Source organism: Lissotriton vulgaris, chromosome 8 (genome assembly GCF_964263255.1).
Source record: "Lissotriton vulgaris chromosome 8, aLisVul1.2, whole genome shotgun sequence".
Taxonomy (NCBI): domain Eukaryota; kingdom Metazoa; phylum Chordata; class Amphibia; order Caudata; family Salamandridae; genus Lissotriton; species Lissotriton vulgaris.
Genome location: NC_141696.1, coordinates 187,126,937 through 187,146,894, shown reverse-complemented (window position 1 = coordinate 187,146,894; position 19,958 = coordinate 187,126,937). Strand labels below are relative to the sequence as shown.

The window sequence follows — 19,958 nt, the reverse complement described above, 5'->3', positions numbered from 1 at the left end:
TGATTTATTACATAAATAAACAATAAGGGTCTGATTTAGAGTGTGGCAGATGGGTGTTCCCTCACAAATCTGATAGATATCCCATCCAACCTAATTATAAGTGCATTAGGATATCAGCCAAGTTCTAAATCGGCTAAATATCACTGTAAAGTTTTATGGTTAACGCAAAACAAGTCTCCGGGTTCAAATACTACCAAATAAAGTGGTTAAAGGACATGAAGATTACAGATGCTATTGTCAATCTCTCAATACTCAAGTTTCAAGTCAACCACTGCAAACATATAAAGGAGGAGATTGAAACATGACATCAGCTACGGCAAGCCGTTGAAACCTGAAGCTACTGCTTAGGGTTCAACTTACAAATTTATGGCAAGTGCCTATAGATTTTCTGCATAAAATAAGGTGCTCAGCTACACTAAAAAGAATTCACTATTTTATAGTTCATCAGCTCTACGGATTCCCAAAGGAGTTGTCCAAATTGAATCCACATTCTCTGGTTAGATGCCCAAAGTGCAAAGCTGATAGAGCAGATGATATCCATGTGTTCTCCAGGCGATGTAAAGTTTAATCATTTGGCTGAATATGAGTAAAATCTTTGATGCGATCTTCAGGGGGAAATGAGAAGTAGCTGTTCCTTATAACAGTTGTGGGGTACAAGAAACTAACAGGGGACTAAATAAAGGTCAAAGTATGTTATTTTTTCACCTGATATTAACGGTTAAGATATGCAAATATTGGAAGGTGGAAACAGTGCTTTGCATTCACGAGAGGCTGCTGGATATTCATGGAATGTTATGTGTATTTGTAAATAGCACTATCACCTAAGAGGTTATCCTGGTGCTGCACAGGTGTGTGTGCCTATCCCTGTCTATGGCAGGTTGGTTACTTGAAAAGTCAGGTCTTCAGCTTCTTGCGGAATTCAAGAAGAATGGAGGTGGCTCGGATGTAGAGAGGGAGGTAAACTCGTTTGTGTTGGGGGTTTTGTCAGAGAGGGAGAATATGAGTTGTATGACGTTTGCATAGGAGAGGATGTTGATGTTGTGTGCGCGGATCGTGTTGGCCAGAGGGATCATGTATGCATTGAGGACAGTGGGGCTGAGAAATGAACCTTGAGGCATTCTGCAGGTGGGTAAGCAGGCTTCTGAGGAAGAAGGTGCCAGACTGACAGCTTGTATTCTATCCGTTATGAAGGAGCAAATCCAGCAGAGAGCGGGTCCTTGCATGCCAATCTCGTGACTTGTGCCTGTTGAAGATGGGGTGTGAGACTGTGTCAAATGTTGCAGAGAGCTACAAGAGAATGAGGGCTGCCGTGTCTCTTCTGTTGAGGATCATGCGGATGTTGTCTTTGTCGGCTAGGAGTGCATTTTCTGTACATGATGGAGCCTGAATCTAGGCTGCCTAGGTTTCTATGTACACAAAAGCGGCAAAAATTACAATTTCCTACTGTCAAGTTACTATAGGTCATCTGCAGAACATATGGTGCATTATTCACTTTACATTTTCTGTAAAACAAAAAGCTTGTTTGGGTCTGTAAAGAAGTGCATAAACTAGCTGTGGTAAATATCTGGACACAAAAGAATCAATTCAGTCAGCGTTCTTCTTAGCATGTGTGGCTATGCTTGCTTCAAAACGTACATGCCATAAAGATGCGATTTAGAGTCGTTCAATTAAGAAAATTGAATTCGATGAAACACATAAAAAGACAGATTATTGTGGGGGGAAAAAACAATGGCAATTACCGCCATACATTTAAAAAAAGGTACTGAAAGTGTTCTTCGTAGAACTTTTTTTTAATACAAAGCGATGGTGACAATTTAGAATTTTTTTGCACAACCAGTGTTGATGAAGTAGGCCAATGCAATAGGAAAAAGGAGAAACAAAATATTCATTTGTGGAAGTGAAAATAGGTCAAAACTACACAGTAGAAAAGCACCATTATGAAGATATTTACACCGCCATAAATGGACTGCAGCACAGAAAAATAAAATAGAGGAAAAATTCCTTTACATTTTCAAAATAATTGCTTTTGTACAAGATCACTGCGCCGGGAAACAATAATTTCTTCTGCAAACAATTCAGGTGACCAGTTACCTGCACTAGCATTGATCTGGCCCTGTGAATAAAATAATTGATCGTCACTAGCACCTGAAAGACAGTTAGTGTTTCCTGAGCAAGTAGGTGTCCAGCAGGCAGAAGGTTTAAGCCGACAAACAGTATTATTTACAGTCGAGGTACAGTTTGCAGCTTCTGCGGTACACACAAGAACTGCTGATAGTTGTTCATTTGTACCCTCTAGTTCGTTATAAAGTGAATAATTATTAGCTTGTTGCTTGCTGCTGTTATCTTTATCATGAGCACTATGCCTTTTTTCAACAGCGAAGCAGATCTTGTTATTTTTCACAGGTCTTCCGGTTGACATCATTGAGCTCTTAGGCTTTGGCAATAGTTTTGTGCCAGAAGGAGGGATGCACTCTTCCGCGTCACTTTCGAATAAGTCTGCAGAAGGACTGAAGGGACAGCAATCCTCCAGTGTGGCACAGGTACTTGTGGTTACTTTTGCGCTGCCAATAGTTTGTGAGGTCTCTCTTTTGTAACAGTTGAATGTTGGTTGCCTTGGAAAACTATCTTGTAGTGGAAGAATTGATTTTTCCCTTTGGGAGTTACTTTGGCTGGTGACAACGGCTCCTTTTTCACAAAATGGTCGTATGCATGAAAATTGCTGCAACAGTGGAGTTGATTGGGATGAAGGAACAAAGTTTTGAGATTCCACATTTTCTTGATCTGAATCAGACTGTGAAGAAATGAGAAAAGAACCACTTTTTTGGATAAAAAAATTGTCTTGCTTCTGTGGGTGATCCCTAAGAGGTGAGTTTTCAGAGGGCAAGGAGTTACAAGGCTTATTCACAATATGCCTCGTAAACAACACACTATCTGGGGACGCACATGAATATAGTAGCGGATGCACACTTTCTAGCACTATATCCAGTTCATTCTCACCAGAATCGAAGAGATCACCAGAACCATTGCAGCTGTTTTGGAAGCTATTGTTATCAGAGTCTTGCAGGGAGGACGTGTGGGCCTTTTCATCGGATTTGAGCACTAACTCGAATTCATTATTTTCAGATTTGTCTCCTTTGTGTGCTTTTAATTCCGATTCATGCTTTGGCGGAGAAGCACTCTCTTCACATGCAGCACATAGATCTTCATTTTTCTTTACCTTGGAGCCCGTTTCTAAATATTTGGAAAAATCATTGCTATCTGTGCCCTGGCCTATTACACTACTAGTCAATGAGTGACAACTTGAACGATGAATGTGGCTGTATGATGTGGCATGCTGCAGCTTCAAGCTGTTTGATGAGAACCCGACGGGTGAATTTACTGTCAGATGCTTTGAATTGCACAAAGAATTAGCAATGCCAATTCTTTGTTCATTATGTACTACACCCGGTGACAATTTCAAGGTTTCACAGCCTATCTGGGCAGTTGAGTTATTGTCCTTTTCAACTTTTTCGATGAATTCACTTAGACTTTCCGAGAACGGCAGATCATCCCAAGCTGCCGAGTGCTCTTCGTCACTACAAACTCCTTGATGCTCTTCATCCCGGTCACCAGCAACTGATTTGAATTCTTTTATAGACGAATAAGAAATACTCAATTCATTGTCTTGGCAAGAACTCCAAGGTGCTTCTAAATCGTTAAAAGATTTGCAAATAACTTTAGTATTAAAAATAGTATTTTGACCAGTTGCTGTATCTTGCAATGATGAAGAGGCACAATTGTCAGAAGACAATACTCTCATAGGTGTTAATTTAGTTTCGAAATTAGTATCAAGTCTTGGAAAACTAACAGGTTCTGCCCCTGACCATCTGACATCCCTATTCCATTTGACATCCCTACTGAATTCACAATTCAGCTTTTGCACCAGTTTTTTTTCTTCGCTCCTCTTTGTGGCTGAGGCAACCCGCTCGGCATCCTCAACTGGTTGATTTGAAGACTGCACAACACATGGTTTTTCTGCTGAAGTTCTACCGTCCACTGAATGATTAGTGAAAACATTGCTCAGTCGAGTCGTTGAAGAATCTTCAGTTATTGAATAATCCCCTGATGATGCTAACCCAAAGGACAGTTTCCAAGGACTCAGCAAATTGTTTCTGCCTCCTTTGGACTGGATGCGGTTGCGGCGAGAACGGCATAAGCTGCTGAAATCACTGCCTGCCTGATCTACCGGAGTCCCAACAGAGTCAAGAGATTGAGAGGTGCTGGGGAAGCAGAGCGCTGCATACTGCAGAAGCCGATTGTAAAAACTGAAAACGGTGCAGCCAATATCTTCAACATTTGGTGATACTATCTGGCAGGCAACAAGATCTATTTCATGTCTGTTTGAATTGAGCAGGCTATTGTGGGAATAGGAGAGCTGCTCAGCTTTATTTTCAGAACGCTGGAAAAAAAAGAAACACACTTTAGATAAACTGTGAATGACAATGGTTTACCATTAATGCAAGTATGATGATGTATGCGTACAATAGTTATCTTCTAAAACATAACCAGTAGTTGACTAAGCAATTGATTTTTTTTTTTAAACTACAAAAAGTAAAGGCTACTCTTTAGCAAAATGCACAATTTGTTTGAAATGACTTGATTTGTCAACATATACAAAGATATAGCAGGGTATGTAATTCAAGGGATATTGAAACACAAACAGATGCAGCCAACCTTTCAATGAACATCAGAACAGTTTTTCTTTTCTGAGCAAGGTGCAAAAGATCTGCCAGCTGCGTAACTCTCGGGTCTGCACCATTCTCTAGGTGTAGATTAAAGTCGCCTAGGATTGTAAAATCAGCGTCCTTCACACTATTTTCTAAAAACGGGCTCAATAGTTGAGGTAGGGCTGTTTTAGCCTTCGGAGGTCTATAGATCAAAAGGCCTCTGAATGTGTCATTGTTGGAGATATTTATTTGAAAATTTAATATCTCACAATCTGGGATACTGCTCTCATTTATACCCTTGTGCTCATGATGGCGTGGTTCCGTCATGCTGCAGCCGCACCGCCCACGCGGCACTGATTCCCCGCCTGTGCGGGCGAATTAGTGAGTAGGCGGAGTTGTGACGGAACCACGCCGTCATGAGCACAGCTCGCACATGACTCATGACGGCGTGGTTCCATCACGAGCATGACGGCGCCGCGCTCACACCCCACCGCTGCGGCGGAATTAGCGCCGCGGCCAAGGGGTTAAAATGCTTTGGTTCATTTATTTGTTATTTTTTAAGAAAACAAATGATACTAAAAGCAGAAAAGGAGCATTAAAACTTGGTGGAGGTTGAAAAAGAAACAAGCATTGTTAAAGCCAGAAGGTCTCACCTGTGTGAGAGCTATTGACTTTACCAGTGTGTTTTAGCCATGATGTACACCTTGGGGTGATGTAAATGAAGACATGAAACTCCCGAGGATGGCTCCAAATACAAGCAAATCAATTAGATAGAAACTCATTTTGGTTTCATGCACCCATTATCACATCTCATATCCAGGGGTTCGGTTAGGAGACTGATTAAGCCAGAAGACAACCCAGAACCATTGATTGTTACAACTGGTTCAGTCGTTTCTTTATGGCCAACAGGCCTCACCAACATCTTGGCTAGCGACATGTTCAGAACATTTCCTGTAGCCGGAGTCAAGAAGGATAGGTAATACCCTACACTGCTGGCAAAAAAAGTCACAAAGTAACAGTTATCATAAAGTACTTCGGTGTTTTACTTGAAGTATCAGCCGCATATTGTGAAATTTGACTAGGATCTGCTTTCGATGAGCAGGTTTCATCCCTCATCGTGCCTCTTCGCTTCCTGCTGACTGAGTTTAGTTTCCAAAGTTACTGCAGCCTTTTTAGAGTTCTTTTCTTTTACAGGACAGTCACAAGCATCATATTATAGGTAAAAATGTAATCTCCGTATTTTTTCTTTTTCCTCCTTTGAAACAGGGCCACAGACTCCTCCAATTTGCATAGGCTCCACACCCTCTGCACTTTTGTGCTCTTTCTTTTCTGGGAGAACTACCTCTATATTGGCCTTTTTCTCGCTCTTCTTTTCTTTCACCAAGACGATGATACAACTGATTTCCAGATCAATCAGTTATGTATACACTTCTGGGAGATCAATGATTTGTAAGACAGCATCTTTCAGATCGTCCCTTTGTCCAAAGTAAAATGAACTCACATTTTCTGCCTCTGATCAGTTAGTTTCTAAAACCAATCTCCTGAAGTTAGCAATGTAGGCAAGAAGGTTTTTATTCCCTTACCTCAAGTTTAATAACCGATTGTAGCTTGCCTGCAAAAGGGGGTCATTGTACAGACCATGTGACTGCATTTGCATTTTCATTTTAAATAGTGTTTTCCCGGAGAAAGTCTTGTACTTGTTATGGCATACATTGTCCACTGTTCAAAGACGTGACAGGCCTTGGCCTGCAGCCATGTAGCATGGGTACAGGTAATGGCCTGTGCACATGCCCTGCTCCCATTACCAGCAGATCTGAGATGTAGGAGTGCAATTTTGAATGCAGGCTTTGCCTTGGGTCCAGAATCGGTGCTCAGAGTAGCCAAAGGACACACCCTTGACCCACTAGCTGAGATCCAAATATCTATAGGGCATGGTATTTGAATATACTCTGCATGCATGGAGCATTGGGCATGGCATTTGAATATGCAATACGTTTAGAATCTCAATCTGCTTTTTTTTTTTTTAAAACGGTACAAGGAACTGCAGGTCGCCATGGCCTCTTGGTCCTGAAAATAATACCCACAAACATAATAGCTTTCGTTTTTTCCCCTTCTTTTTAAAAAAAAATAATCGCAGCTTTCATGGACATCCTAAGTGTTGTATGGGATTTCAGATTTTTCATAGTTTCCACCGATGGACACCACACTGAAAACTGTTATTTCTTCAGAGGTAAATATGCTTTCCACCTTCTGTATTAATCTAAGCGTGGGGTGCCTTCGGTTTGTACAAGATGGCCCCTTGTGAATTTAAAAAATTGAGCCCTCATATTCATCAAGACTGCTGGAGGAAAACAATGAGCTCTTCACAGTTCAATTTGGAGTTCAGATCCATATGTTCAGACTGCGAACAGCACCATAAAAATATTTATGCATTATCAGACCTATTTTGGGAAGCAAAGATAAGTGTGAAGATTTCCAAAATAATTTATGTTTGCTGAAATGAGAACTAAATTATTTAGTAAATTAATACTCACGTTTCATGCAACAAGTTACTGCACAATAACTGTTATGTTAAAATGATTTGTACAGCGCACATTCACTGGTCGGTTTCTTGGTGCTGAAATAGAAGTAGCCTGGGTTTTGGAAGGTTATGCCTATGCCTGTATAAACAGCCAGATCTTGAGAAGTCTCCTGAATGTCAAAAGATCTGTATAAGATCTAATGTCAAGAGGGAGGGCGTTCCAGAAGTGAGGGCCAACACCGCAAATCTACAACCGCCTAGTCTCTACTGTTTGTAGGACGGTGTGACCAGGAGGTTCCAGTGGGCTGAGTGCAAATTGAGGGCAGGTCTATATCTCTGGATAAGATTTGAAACAAATTTCGTTCAAGTACCATGCAGCGATTTAAAAGTGATACACCCGATTTTGAAAGCACAGCACTGTGTTATGGGGAGCCAATGTATCTTCCTCATAAGGGGGGAAGCTTGTTACCATTTGGGCTGATGGAAAATCAGTCTGGTGGCCTGATTCTGTACCAGTTGCAGTCTTTTGACTAAATATGACGACAGACCAAAGTAGAGTGAATTGGCCTAGTCAATGTGAGAAATGACCAGAGATAAGACAGCCTGGACCAGTGGTTCCCTAGTGAGTAGTCTGCTGATTTTCCTGATCTTCCGCAGCTAGAAGATGCAGTTTGAGACTACCGTCCCAATCTGGGACTTCATAGATAGGTCTCAGTTGATTGTAACTCAGCTGAAGAAGATGGAGCTGGGGGAGAGCCCAGCTCAATTGGCCAGAAATTTGGGCTCCAAAGGTTCCAGACACCAACTATCAGGATCAGTTTGGTTTTATCCGGGTTAGCTTTTGGTGGTTACTGTTCATTCAGTTGCGTATGTGCAGCATAGTGGACTGGAAATGGAGGATGGAATCAGATGTGCTACCGTTGGTAAAAATTAGTTGCAGGTCATCTGCATAATTGAACGTGCACATATTTCTCTCTTAGGGACATTATCAGAGGAAGTAGATACAGATTGAACAGATGCAGGATAGCGAAGATCTCTGTGACACTCCGCAGGTTGATTTACCATACGGCGCTGTGAAGTGGGAGAGGCGGATAGATTGGGAACGATCCTCCAAGAAGGACGTAATCCATCTGAGAGCTGGACCCTGGAGACCTGCCTCCCTGACACGGTCCACCAGAATTCCATGGTTGACCGTGTCAAAGGCAACGGATAGATCTAAGAGCACCAGAACCTTAGAGGTGCCCTTATCGGCTTCCTTCCTAAGTTTGTCCAACACGGTCGGCATTATTGCCTATATTGAATGAGATGGGCGAAAACCTGCTTGGTGGGAATCAAGGAATTGAGATTGTTCAATGAATGAGCAACCACGTCAGATTCCAATACCTTAGCCAGCAAGAGGTGCAGAAATAGGGGACGATAATTTAGTGGGATCAGGGGATCTGCCCTAGTTTTATTAGGGGAACTATGATGGCTTTTTTCAAAAGCTCAAGGGACGCAACCCTGTACTAATGAGTCGTTCAGAAGAGAGAGGACAGGGTCAGTGTATGCAGAGAAGGCTTCTCTCAAGATGTGAGGAAAACAGCTGTCAGCAGGGGATCCAGACTTAACTCTGATCAGTAATTTCAAAAGGGCTTCTCTGCTGATTGCGAGTAATTGATAAAGGGAGCAAGGGTTTTTCGAGGTCAATGATAAGGTCTCATATACAGGGCTGATGGGGGATACTGGCTTTAATCGTAGTGATTTTGTCGCTGATGAAAGTATTCAAGGAGTTACAGAGCGACTGGGATGGGGCTAATTTATGTTTAACTCTGTCGGGGTTGGATAGCACAATGACAATTGTAAATTTTTCTTTCGATTTATTGGTAGGGTTCAGGATCTTAGAGGAGAAGTAAGTAGCTTTAGTATGTTTTTTATATTCCTTGAGTTGACTTAAGTAGATTATTTTTGTTGAGGTGAGTAGTTCGGTCTCCACTTTCTTTCAGTTTGGTACAGAGCTAATTTTTGAACTATAAATCTTCTGTGAACCATCTCTGAGCCTTATGGCACCTCGCTGTTTTTATTATACTGAAGAGGGCATGTTCATTGCTAGCTGCTGTTACCCACGCTGTGATGTTTTTCTCACTTAGGTTGACAGATGGCTGATTGACGGGTACGTGTTCGCCAGCGAGCAGCAGAAGGCATTCATATCAATGTGTACCATTTCCGAGCCATAAGCCCTTCCTTGAAAAGAGGTTTGGGCGTAGTGATATAGTTAATCACAAACTTTATTAAAAAATGATCAGACCAAGTGCAAGGAGACACTGTCAATGCGGACACCCCAAGATTAGCTGTCCAGATTGGATTGAGAGTGTGTCCTTTTATCTGTGTTGGGGATGTCACATGTTGGATACAATTCAACCCAATGAGCAGATCGATCAGTTCTTCTGAATGTGGGCCACCCATCTCATCATTCGCCCAATAGTTAAAATCGCTGATCAACAATGTTTTAGCATGGTTGGTTATTAAGTGGGCCAACTGCTCACCTAATGTTCGGGGGAAAAGGGGCATGTTCTGAGGGGGCATATATAGCCGTATGCAGATTAAGGGTGCTGAAGTAGAGTCGAGTTTAATAACTAAATTGTCCACAGAGGTGAAATCTAGCATAGTAAGTGTGGTAAAGTTTAGGTCATGGTGAATTAAGGCGGCTACTTACTTCTCCCCCTATTTTCCTGCCGGCCGTTTAGCCTTGAGAATATAGTAATTATTGGGAAGGGCGGCCAGAATATCGCGGGCGGATTCCTGTGAAAGCCAGGTTTTGGTTAATAAGAGAATATCTGGTTTGGCAGAGTCCAGTAGGTGGAATATATGCAGTTTATGTCTTACCAGGGATCGAGTGTTTAGATATATAATTGTAAGTTCAGGTGTCCAGCCGCTGTCCTGTCTCTGGGTGTTTTCCGCAACAGAGGGAAATTGATCAAGTTCAGGGAGGGAGTCTCTTATTTCCATGATCCCTGACAGATGCTTCAATTCATTTGATGTGTAGTTTAAACATTGGGCATAGTGTCTGGCCCCGGACAGGTGCAGACGGGCTTGCCTAGGCACGCCCGCTGCGCGCTCCCTTGCTGTGACCAGCATTAATTGTCTGGGTGCAGCCTTAACTTCTCCCCCCAGCCCTCTACGATTGGGTGCCCCTGTGGGCGTTAGCCAGGAAGACAAGACAGCACTTGACCTGTGCAGCTGGTTAGAGAGCAGGCCTTCACAGGAGATTAAAGGTTAGAGTTTTTTTTAAACTTGTCAAATTAAAAACAGTGCAAGGTAAATGCAAGTTAAAATGAAATAAATTACCTTTACTCCAAAAATGAAGCTTTTTCCAACAAAACAAAATTCAATTGCCTGCAACAATAGGTTTTGAGCTGCCTCTCTCTCCAATTCTTCAGAATCACATGTCAGGTCTTGGACATACCTTGAAGGGAAGAGGAAAGAGTACACTATTAACTACTGGTCATAAAGTACACTTCACAATATTACTTCTGCGTATCCTAGAGTCAACCACAACCCCTGGCTCTAATTCCACTATTCAGCTAGTAGAATACAAGATGCTAAGGAGACCATGAGACCCTTTTGCACAGATGTTGGAAATTGAGTAGTTGTTTTCTCTGCCAAACAGGAATTTGCATTCAGTCACCCTGGAAGTCAAATGTACAATAGTGTTATATCCCAAGGATATCTAGGTGAGGTAGATACAGTGGCAGCAAATACATTTACCCAAATTAAAAAAAATATATATAAACTCAAACATTATGTAGTTGAATCATTTTAACCATTAATAAATTAACATGTACCTCATACACCCCCCCCACATATAAGTCTAAAATTATTAGGAACCTGCAATCCTAGTATAACAATTCCTTCTCTAATTTCCTTATTACAGTCGAGTTGTGACATCTCTATTCATCAGTAATAATAAAATTATGTAGCTGCTCAACTGTAATGAGTTATTACTGTAGTGTCATAATGCCTGCTGCCGGCAGCCAACCTGAAATGCCATTCACAGAGCAGTTACAGCTGCAGTTTAAATAATGAAAAGAAGAACGCTTTTCAATTTCTTATTATCTGTATATCTAAAATGTCAGAAGACCATATATATTTATAGCAACATTCTTTTTAATGCTATAGATCCTCACAGGAAAAAATAATCTCTGCATGTTACCATACAGTCTGATCTACAGTATTGCTTTTAACCTACAATACTTTTTGCAACTAGTTACTAAATGCTTTTTGGTGCCTTTAATTTAACACTACATATTCTACTTTTCTCTCTTTTTGTCCTCATATTCGACTTTTCTCTCTTTTTGTCCTCATATTCTACTTTTCTCTCTTTTTGTCCTCATATTCTACTTTTACTCTTTTTGTCTTTCATAAGAAAGAGTACCACTCCAAGGATTTAAGAGTTTTGAAGGAGAATTTTGTGACAATCCATACTAATATAATAAAGAGCCCAAACCTTTAAGGCGGGTAATCTCAGGAACCACAGCACCAATCACAACACCCAATACAGCGTTGGAAAGGGCAGTTGCAGCAAGAAGGACGTGGGCTATGCAGACGCCCACCATATACATTTAAAAGGTAAAAGAACCGTGCCAGAAAAGTAGTCCCTTGTGGACGTGTCTGCGTTGTGCTGTGGGTGTGTGCTGAGGGCGTGACAAACGCTGGGGGCGTGTGGTATGTTCCGCCATTCATACCATGACTCATATCGTGTGCTAATCCCACCCTGCTCCCTTTAAATACCCCTGCACCCCATAATCATAACCCAGCCTTACTCCTTAATATACCCCAATACCCTTAAGCACTAACCCATCTTAACCCTATAAATATACCCTGTACCCCAAAACCCAAACCTATCCCTAAACCCTAAAAATACCCCTGTACCCCACAACCCAAATCTAGCCCTGAACCCTATAAATATCGCTGTACCTCAAAACCCAAACCTACCCCCTGAACCCTAAAATACCCCTGAACGCTAAAATACCCCTGTACCCCCAAACCTAGCCCTGAACTCTTCAAATACCCCTGTACCCCAAATCCAAACCTACCCTTGAACCCTAAAAATACCCATGTACCCCAAAACCCAAACCTAGCCCTGAATCCTAAAAATAATCCTGTACCCCCAAAACTATCCCTGAACCCTAAAAATAACCCTGTACCCCAAAACCTAAACTTAACCCCTGAACCCTAAAAATACCCCATACCCCAAAACCCAAACCTAGCCCTGAACCCTAAAAATACCCCTGTACCCCAAAACCCATACCTATCCCTACACCCTAAAACTATCCCTGTACCCCATAACCCAAAACTATATATCTGAACCCTTAAAATACCCAAACACCCCAAAATATATACCTCAGTACCCCAAAACATATACCGCTATACCCATACTTATCTTATCCAAACATTTAAAAAAAACATGCTTTTACCATTCTTGCATTTACAACAAATTTAGTTGTAAATGTATGCGTGGTAAAAGCATTTAAAATGTAATGCTATGCGTTATAATGGCATTGCTAAGTCATGGTACTTTCGTAATGAAAGTATGCAGAGTGATGGTATGCGGAAAGAAAGTTGTGGAATAAGGGGTGTTTACCCTCCCCCGGTAAGTACATTGGTGGCACAGCGGCCCACATCTCCAGCAACATACTCATATTTTTTCACCACCCATTTGAAAAATGCACAGGTCTCTCTCATTGATGGCCAGCACCGACATACACTTTTAGACACACCTCCCGCCACAAGTTCTAGAATTGCGAACTTTAGAGCTGGGGCGCTACGTTTGAATCTCGGCATCAGCTCAACATCCTGTGATTCCAGGCAAATCGCTTTGTCTCCCCGTGCCTACCACAAATTAATGTGTTCTTCTGTAATGTAAATTGTGCTCAAGCCATGTTGTCGAGTTCGCGCTATATAATATTGCAAGGAAAAATAAAGTAGGGAAACTCGAGTTCACACACTACTGAAAGCACACTCAAGTGCATCAGCAGTGCACTGTGAATCACAGCTTTTCACAGGCCTGTCACAGATAAGAAATGCTATCAAAACGAAATCCTACAAAACAATATACTACTGTCCGGCAGCAATTCATACCCAGACAACGTCGGGACTGGCTGCTAGTGTATTATAAAGGACTAAAATATTGTCGGCCTACGTTAAAAGGATATTTCACATCATCTCGGAATTCCATGATGTTCTAAAGGAAATCGACCTTTGGCTTCACTCCTCTATAACGTCCGGCAGCTTCTTGACTTGCAACATCATTAAACAGGATGGCAGGGGATATTTTATCCCACACAGATTTGGAACACCATGGCTTAAAGGCAATTTAAAAGTTGATACTAGAATAAAGATAAGAAACAATCCACATATCTGCAGATTCATACTGATATGTTACGCAGATTTGTCGAGCGTAGTACCACTCGAGAGGATATCCTGGAGCTGAGCAGGTGGGAGTCTGGCCAAACCTAGGGCCTAGTGGGACTATTCAAAAAGCCAGGTGTTTAGCACCTTGCGGAATTCAAGAAGCGAGGAGGAGGCTCTTATGTTCAGCAGCAAGTCGCTACACGCTTTACTAGCGATAAAGGTGAAGGGTTGACCGCTTGATCTAGTTTTCCATATGCCTTAGGGGGGCTGCTACTGATCGAAAAGCCAGGTCTTGAGAAGTCTTCTGAAGGCCAGCAGATCCTGGGTCTGTCGTAGGCTGGTAGGGAGAGTGTTCCAGGTCTTGGCGGCGAGGTAGCAGAAGGATCTGCCGCCGGCGGTGGTTTTCCAAATGCGTGGAACTGTGGTGAGGTTGGCAGAGCGGAGGCTGCGGTGGGGGTGTAGAAGCTGAGTCGGTCATTGAGGTATGCTGATCCAGCATTGTGTAGGGCTTTGTGTGCGTGGATGAGGAGTTTGACGGTGATCCTGTTGTTGACGGGGAGCCAATGCAGGCCTCTCAGGTGGGGTGTGATTTGGCTGCGTCGGGGGGACGTCGAGGATCAGTCGTGCCGAGGCGTTCTGGGTGCGTAGCAGCCGTCTCAGGAGCTTGGTTGTTGTTCCTGCGTAGAGGGCGTTCCCGTAGACCAGTCTGCTGGTGACGAGGGTCTGGGTGACGGTTTTTCTCGTGTCGGAGGGGATCCATTTGAAGATCCTCCGGAGCATTCGGAGGGTGTGGAAGCAGGAAGCGGAGACGGCGTTGACCTGCTTGGTCATGGAGAGGGCGGAGTCGAGGATGACCCCCAGGTTGCGTGCGTGGTCGGTTTCTGGGGCTGGTCCTAGCGATGTTGGCCACAAGGAGTCGTTCCAGGCTGAGGGGGTGGGGCCGAGGATGAGGACCTCCGTCTTGTCTGAATTAAGCTTCAGCCTGCTGTCCTTCATCCATTCGGCGACGGCCTTCATTCCTCTGTGGAGGTTGGCTTTCAGACACGGTCGCTCCCACGCTCCCTGGCTCCTGGTGGTATCGTTACTCATTGATTGAATACCGACTATCTGTGTGCTGTGTGTGTATCTGTGTACTTCTAATTGTGCATTTGCAATAGCGCTTCTGGTAATTTATCGGTCTTCCCAATTTGTGCCACTTAATAACGCTACAGCGTTTCTGATGTTCTGCATCGCAGCATTGCTTGTATTGTTTGTGCCATTTAAACAGCGCATCGGAAACGGAGCTGCGCTCTATCTGTGCACAATAACGCTGCCAATTTTAAAGCGCTTGTGAATTTCATAACGGTGCCCCAGCCTCACTCGACTTTTCTCCGCCTCCATTTTGTTTGTTGTTGTCTCCCTGAGCCCTTCCTCCTCGCCACGCTCCCGCCTCCCTGCTGCCCCTCCCACGCCCCTCCCCCCTCATAGTCCTTTTAATGACTGATGCGCCCACGCGCAGCGTCCACGCGCTACGGCCGCGCCAAAGGTAAGCCCGTCTACGCCCGTCCGCGCCTGGACCGCGCCCAGCGCCAGACCCCCTGGTCCTCGTACCACCCACCTCCCCCGCATTATTTACGACGACGCCTCCCTCCTAGCCCTTAACCCCGGCCGACTCCCCCACTGCGTCCAAGCCACTCCTGGACTCATCCATGGTCCCTTTTCCTGCAAATCCTGCAAGTTCGACGGCAGCAAGATCAACTCCTTATCCACGGACACAAAACAGATATCTGACCCCAACCACCTAAAATGTATCCTGCTCAACACCCGCTCAGTCCACAGACACGCCATCGAACTTTGGAATCTTCTAGACTCCATCTCTCCTGACGTCGCCTTCCTGACAGAAACATGGATGAACGCCTCTTCAGCCCCTGACATCACCATTGCCATCCCGGAAGGATACAAAATCATCCGTAAGGACCGCACCGACCAAACAGGAGGAGGCATCGCTATCGTCCATAAGAACTCCATCCGCATCTCAACCAGCTCAGACGTCAACCTCGCTAGCGCCGAACACCTCCACTTCCAGATCCACACCGACCACAAGACCACACTCCGAGGCACTCTCCTCTACAGGCCTCCAGGACCTCGTGCAAAATTCAGCGACGTTATAACTGACTTCATCACCCCACACGCCCTCCCCTCCGAGGAATACATCCTACTGGGAGACCTCAACTTTCATTTGGAAAAGAGCAACGACAGCAACAACACCTCCCTTCGGGACAATCTCGCCAACCTCGGACTCAAACAACTTGTCTCTACGCCTACCCACATCGCAGGTCACACACTCGACCCCATCTTCACCTCCAGCAAACATGTCTCCTTCAGTCACACCACTACCCTCCAGTGGACGGACCACAGCTGCGTTCACTTTACCTACAACAAGACCCCTACCAACAACCATCCTCATCCCACTCTGCGTAGAAACTGGAATAAAATCACCATCGACCAGATCTCCTCATCGCTTCTTCAAAACCCCCCTGCCCACTCCTCAAACCCCGACCAAGCAGCGATTAACCTCACCCAATGGCTAGCCAACAGCGCCAACATCCTAGCACCGCCGAAAAAACGTCAACTCAAACTTGGCAGCAAAAACGCCTCCTGGTTCAACGATGATCTTAAGAAATCGAAGAAACTCTGCCGCTCACTCGAGAAGGCCTGGAAAAAAGACCCAAACACCAGCACCAGGGACGCCTTCAAAAACGCCACCCGCATACACCACCAACTAATCCGGTCTGCAAAGAAAGCCGCTTTCAAAGACCGACTAGACAACAACGCCCACAACAGCAAGGAACTATTCAACATCATCAAAGAATTCACCAACCCCTCAGCCAACTCCAATGATATCACCCCCTCTCAAGCTCTCTGCGACTCCCTAGCCTCGTTCTTCCACAACAAAATCGCAGACATCCACAACAGCTTCGACAACCAACCCGGAGACCATCCCACCCAATCTTCTGCCATACCTTTACCCCCCTTGAACATCCTTAACAAATGGAACCCAATCTCCACCGAGGACACCATCCGCCTGATGAACTCCATCCACTCAGGATCCCCCACAGACCCGTGCCCTCACCACATCTTCAACAAAGCTGACTCCATCATAGCACCACACCTCCGAGACGTCATCAACGGCTCCCTCAACTCCGCCACCTTCCCGGAAAGCTGGAAACACGCCGAACTCAGCGCCCTTCTGAAAAAACCCACAGCGGACCCCACCGAACTCAAAAACTACCGCCCCATCTCCCTCCTTCCATTCCCGGCCAAAGTCATCGAGAAAGCTGTCAATAACAAGCTCGCCGCCTTCCTCGAAACCAACAAATCCCTCGACTCCTCACAGTCCGGCTTCCGAGCCAAACACAGCACGCAGACCGCCCTCATCGCAGCAACAGACGACATTCGTACTCTACTGGACAATGGAGACACAGTCGCCCTCATCCTCCTAGACCTCTCCGCAGCCTTCGACACAGTCTGCCATAGCACTCTTCTACAGCGCCTCAAAAACATCGGGATCCAAGGAAAAGCACTGGAATGGATCACCTCATTCCTCACCGGAAGAACCCAGAGAGTCCGCCTCCCACCATTCAAATCCGAGGCTACTGAAGTCATCTGCGGCGTACCCCAAGGTTCCTCACTCAGCCCCACCCTCTTCAACGTATACATGAGCCCCCTCGCGACCATCGCTCGCCAACACAACCTCAACATCATCTCCTACGCAGATGATACCCAACTGATCCTATCACTCACCAAAGACCCCAACACCGCAAAAACCAACCTACATGAAGGCATGAAAGAAGTAGCAGAGTGGATGAAGCACAGCCGTCTGAAACTGAACTTGGACAAAACAGAAGTCCTTATCTTAGGTACCTCCCCCTCCGCTTGGAACGACTCTTGGTGGCCAGAGGCCCTTGGAAAAGCACCCATCCCGACGGACCACGCACGGAACCTGGGCATCATCCTGGACTCCTCACTCTCTATGAACAGACAAGTCAACGCAGTCTCATCTTCATGCTTCAACATCCTCCGCATGCTCAAAAAAACATTTCGCTGGATCCCCACCGAAACCAGAAAAACAGTCACCCATGCACTGGTTACAAGTCGCCTGGACTACGGAAATACCCTATACGCCGGTATCACCGCAAAACTCCAGAAAAAACTCCAACGCATCCAGAATGCATCAGCCAGACTCATACTAGACATCCCGCGTAAAGACCATATCTCTAGCCACCTGAAAAACCTCCACTGGCTCCCCGTCAATAAGAGGATTACTTTCCGCCTCCTAACCCACGCTCACAAAGCACTCTACGAACTTGGACCCGAATGCCTCAACACACGACTTTCCTTCTACACCCCCCCTCGCCAGCTACGATCTTCCAACCAAGCCCTTGCTACCATTCCTCGCATCAATAAAACCACCATGGGAGGTAGATCCTTCTCCTACCTCGCAGCTAAAACATGGAACTCACTCCCCACTCACCTACGTCTCACTCAGAACCACCTAGCATTCAGAAAGCAACTTAAAACCTGGATATTCGACAAGTAATTCCCATCCCTTCCTCAAGCGCCTTGAGACCCTCTGGGTATGTAGCGCGCTATATAAATTTCTGACTTGACTTGACTTGACTTGACTTGAACCTCCACAGAGGAATGTGTGTGGGTCTTCGGTGAGGGATATGATCAGCTGGGTGTCGTCGGCATAGGAGATGATGTTGAGGCTATGTTGTCGTGCGACGTGGGCGAGTGGTGCCATGTAGATATTGAACAGCGTCGGGCTGAGGGAAGATCCCTGTGGAACGCCGCAGATGATCTTGGTGGTCTTGGAGCAGAAGGGTGGGAGGCGGACGCTCTGGGTTCGGCCGGAGAGGAATATTGATTTGCCCTCCATCAAGGCCACCCCACCTCGGGTGGATATTACCTTCCTCACAGACTGCCCAGAGGACTTATCTGTGCTAGTAATGGGTGAAATTAGAAAGAAAAACCCAGAAAGGTCTGTAGGAAAACAGACACTAAATTGGCTAAAGGGAACTCGTAGCTTGTGTTTAGGGGTTGAGCGGGTTCAAGGAATGTTTCACCATCGTAAAACCAAGTGAAGTCATATTATATTAGCAAGCCCCTACGATGCACAGACTTTGCCTTGCACAGAGTCTTTACAGAAAGGTCAGTCTCTCCTCATATCCAAGCCCGGTTATGTTACAGTTTTCGCCATGTACAGGGCTCTTCATGGCGAGGCCCAATCCCTCACTAAACCCAAGTCCCATTATATGGGGAAATCCCTACTATGCACAGCCTTCGCCATGCACAGAACTCTTCACACAGAGACACGTAGCTCACCTTAGGCAAGCCCTATTATGTGGAGTCTATGCCCTGTAAAGAGCTATTCACATTCCAGTCCCTCATCACACCCACGCACCAATACGAGGGCAAAGCCCTACTATGCACAATCTTCGATGTGTACAGAGGTCTTAATGAACACAAACCCAATTAAATTGGCAAGTTGCTACTACACACAGCTTATGATATGTACAGAGCTCTTTACTGAGACACAAGTCTCTCCAGACATCGAAGATAAGGGAACACGGTTGTACTATGAACATCCTTTGCCCTGTACTCTTTATGGAGAGCCCGCTCCTTTCAAACACCCAAGCTTCATGAGGTAAACAAGCTCATACCACGCACAGCCTTTGCCCTACAGAGAATTGTTCTACATCTATAAAGAAAAGGCAAAGTTATCCTCTCTTAATGTACTGCCAAACTTTGTACAGACTTGCACCAAAGCAGACACCCTTGTACTGTAGTACATCTGTGCCTGCGTTGTGGTTATCATAGTTTTTGTGCAGGGTGGAGTGCCTATGTACACTAAAACGAGAATTTAAGGCTATTTCCATTAAGTATATGTGCTGTAGAATGCAGTACATGCAAAGAGGAAAAACAAAAGAGTAATGAAAATACTTCTCACTATGCCAGCCTAAGGGGTGCAGGATTTTGGCACAAATCCATGTGTACAAGTCATTTGCGATATGGATTTGCTTCACAAAACATAGGCGGATTGTTCTAATGTGCTTATTACTAATGCAGTCTCTCCACTGTGGTTCTCTGCCTTTCTGCTCAGCCCGTGGTGAGGTCACTTGGAATGTTGAGGTTGGTTTGTATGTAGCAGAGAATCAGTTGGTGTGATGGGCTGAGCAGAGAGGACCCTGCTCCTGGTGGGGCATCTCCAGGCTTTACTAAGGATCTACATATCATCTTGTATCTGAGAACCTGATAGATTACTACATGAATAAATCTTCTATAACTATCTACAAGAC

The 19,958-nt window shown here is 44.8% G+C and overlaps 1 protein-coding gene across 1 annotated transcript in view; it reads right to left on the bottom strand.

Moving 5' to 3' along the window:
• Window positions 1–1,774: 1,774 nt before the first annotated feature.
• The window catches only part of DDIAS (DNA damage induced apoptosis suppressor), a 121,169-nt gene continuing 102,985 nt past the window's right edge, over window positions 1,775–19,958 (bottom strand). The window contains exons 4-5 of the mRNA XM_086933911.1: window positions 10,552–10,669; window positions 1,775–4,438 (exon numbers count right to left, since the gene is read on the bottom strand). Coding sequence (XP_086790037.1) covers window positions 2,012–4,438; window positions 10,552–10,669 — 2,545 coding nt within the window. The 3' untranslated portion in view covers window positions 1,775–2,011. The remainder of the gene's footprint in view (window positions 4,439–10,551; window positions 10,670–19,958) is intronic.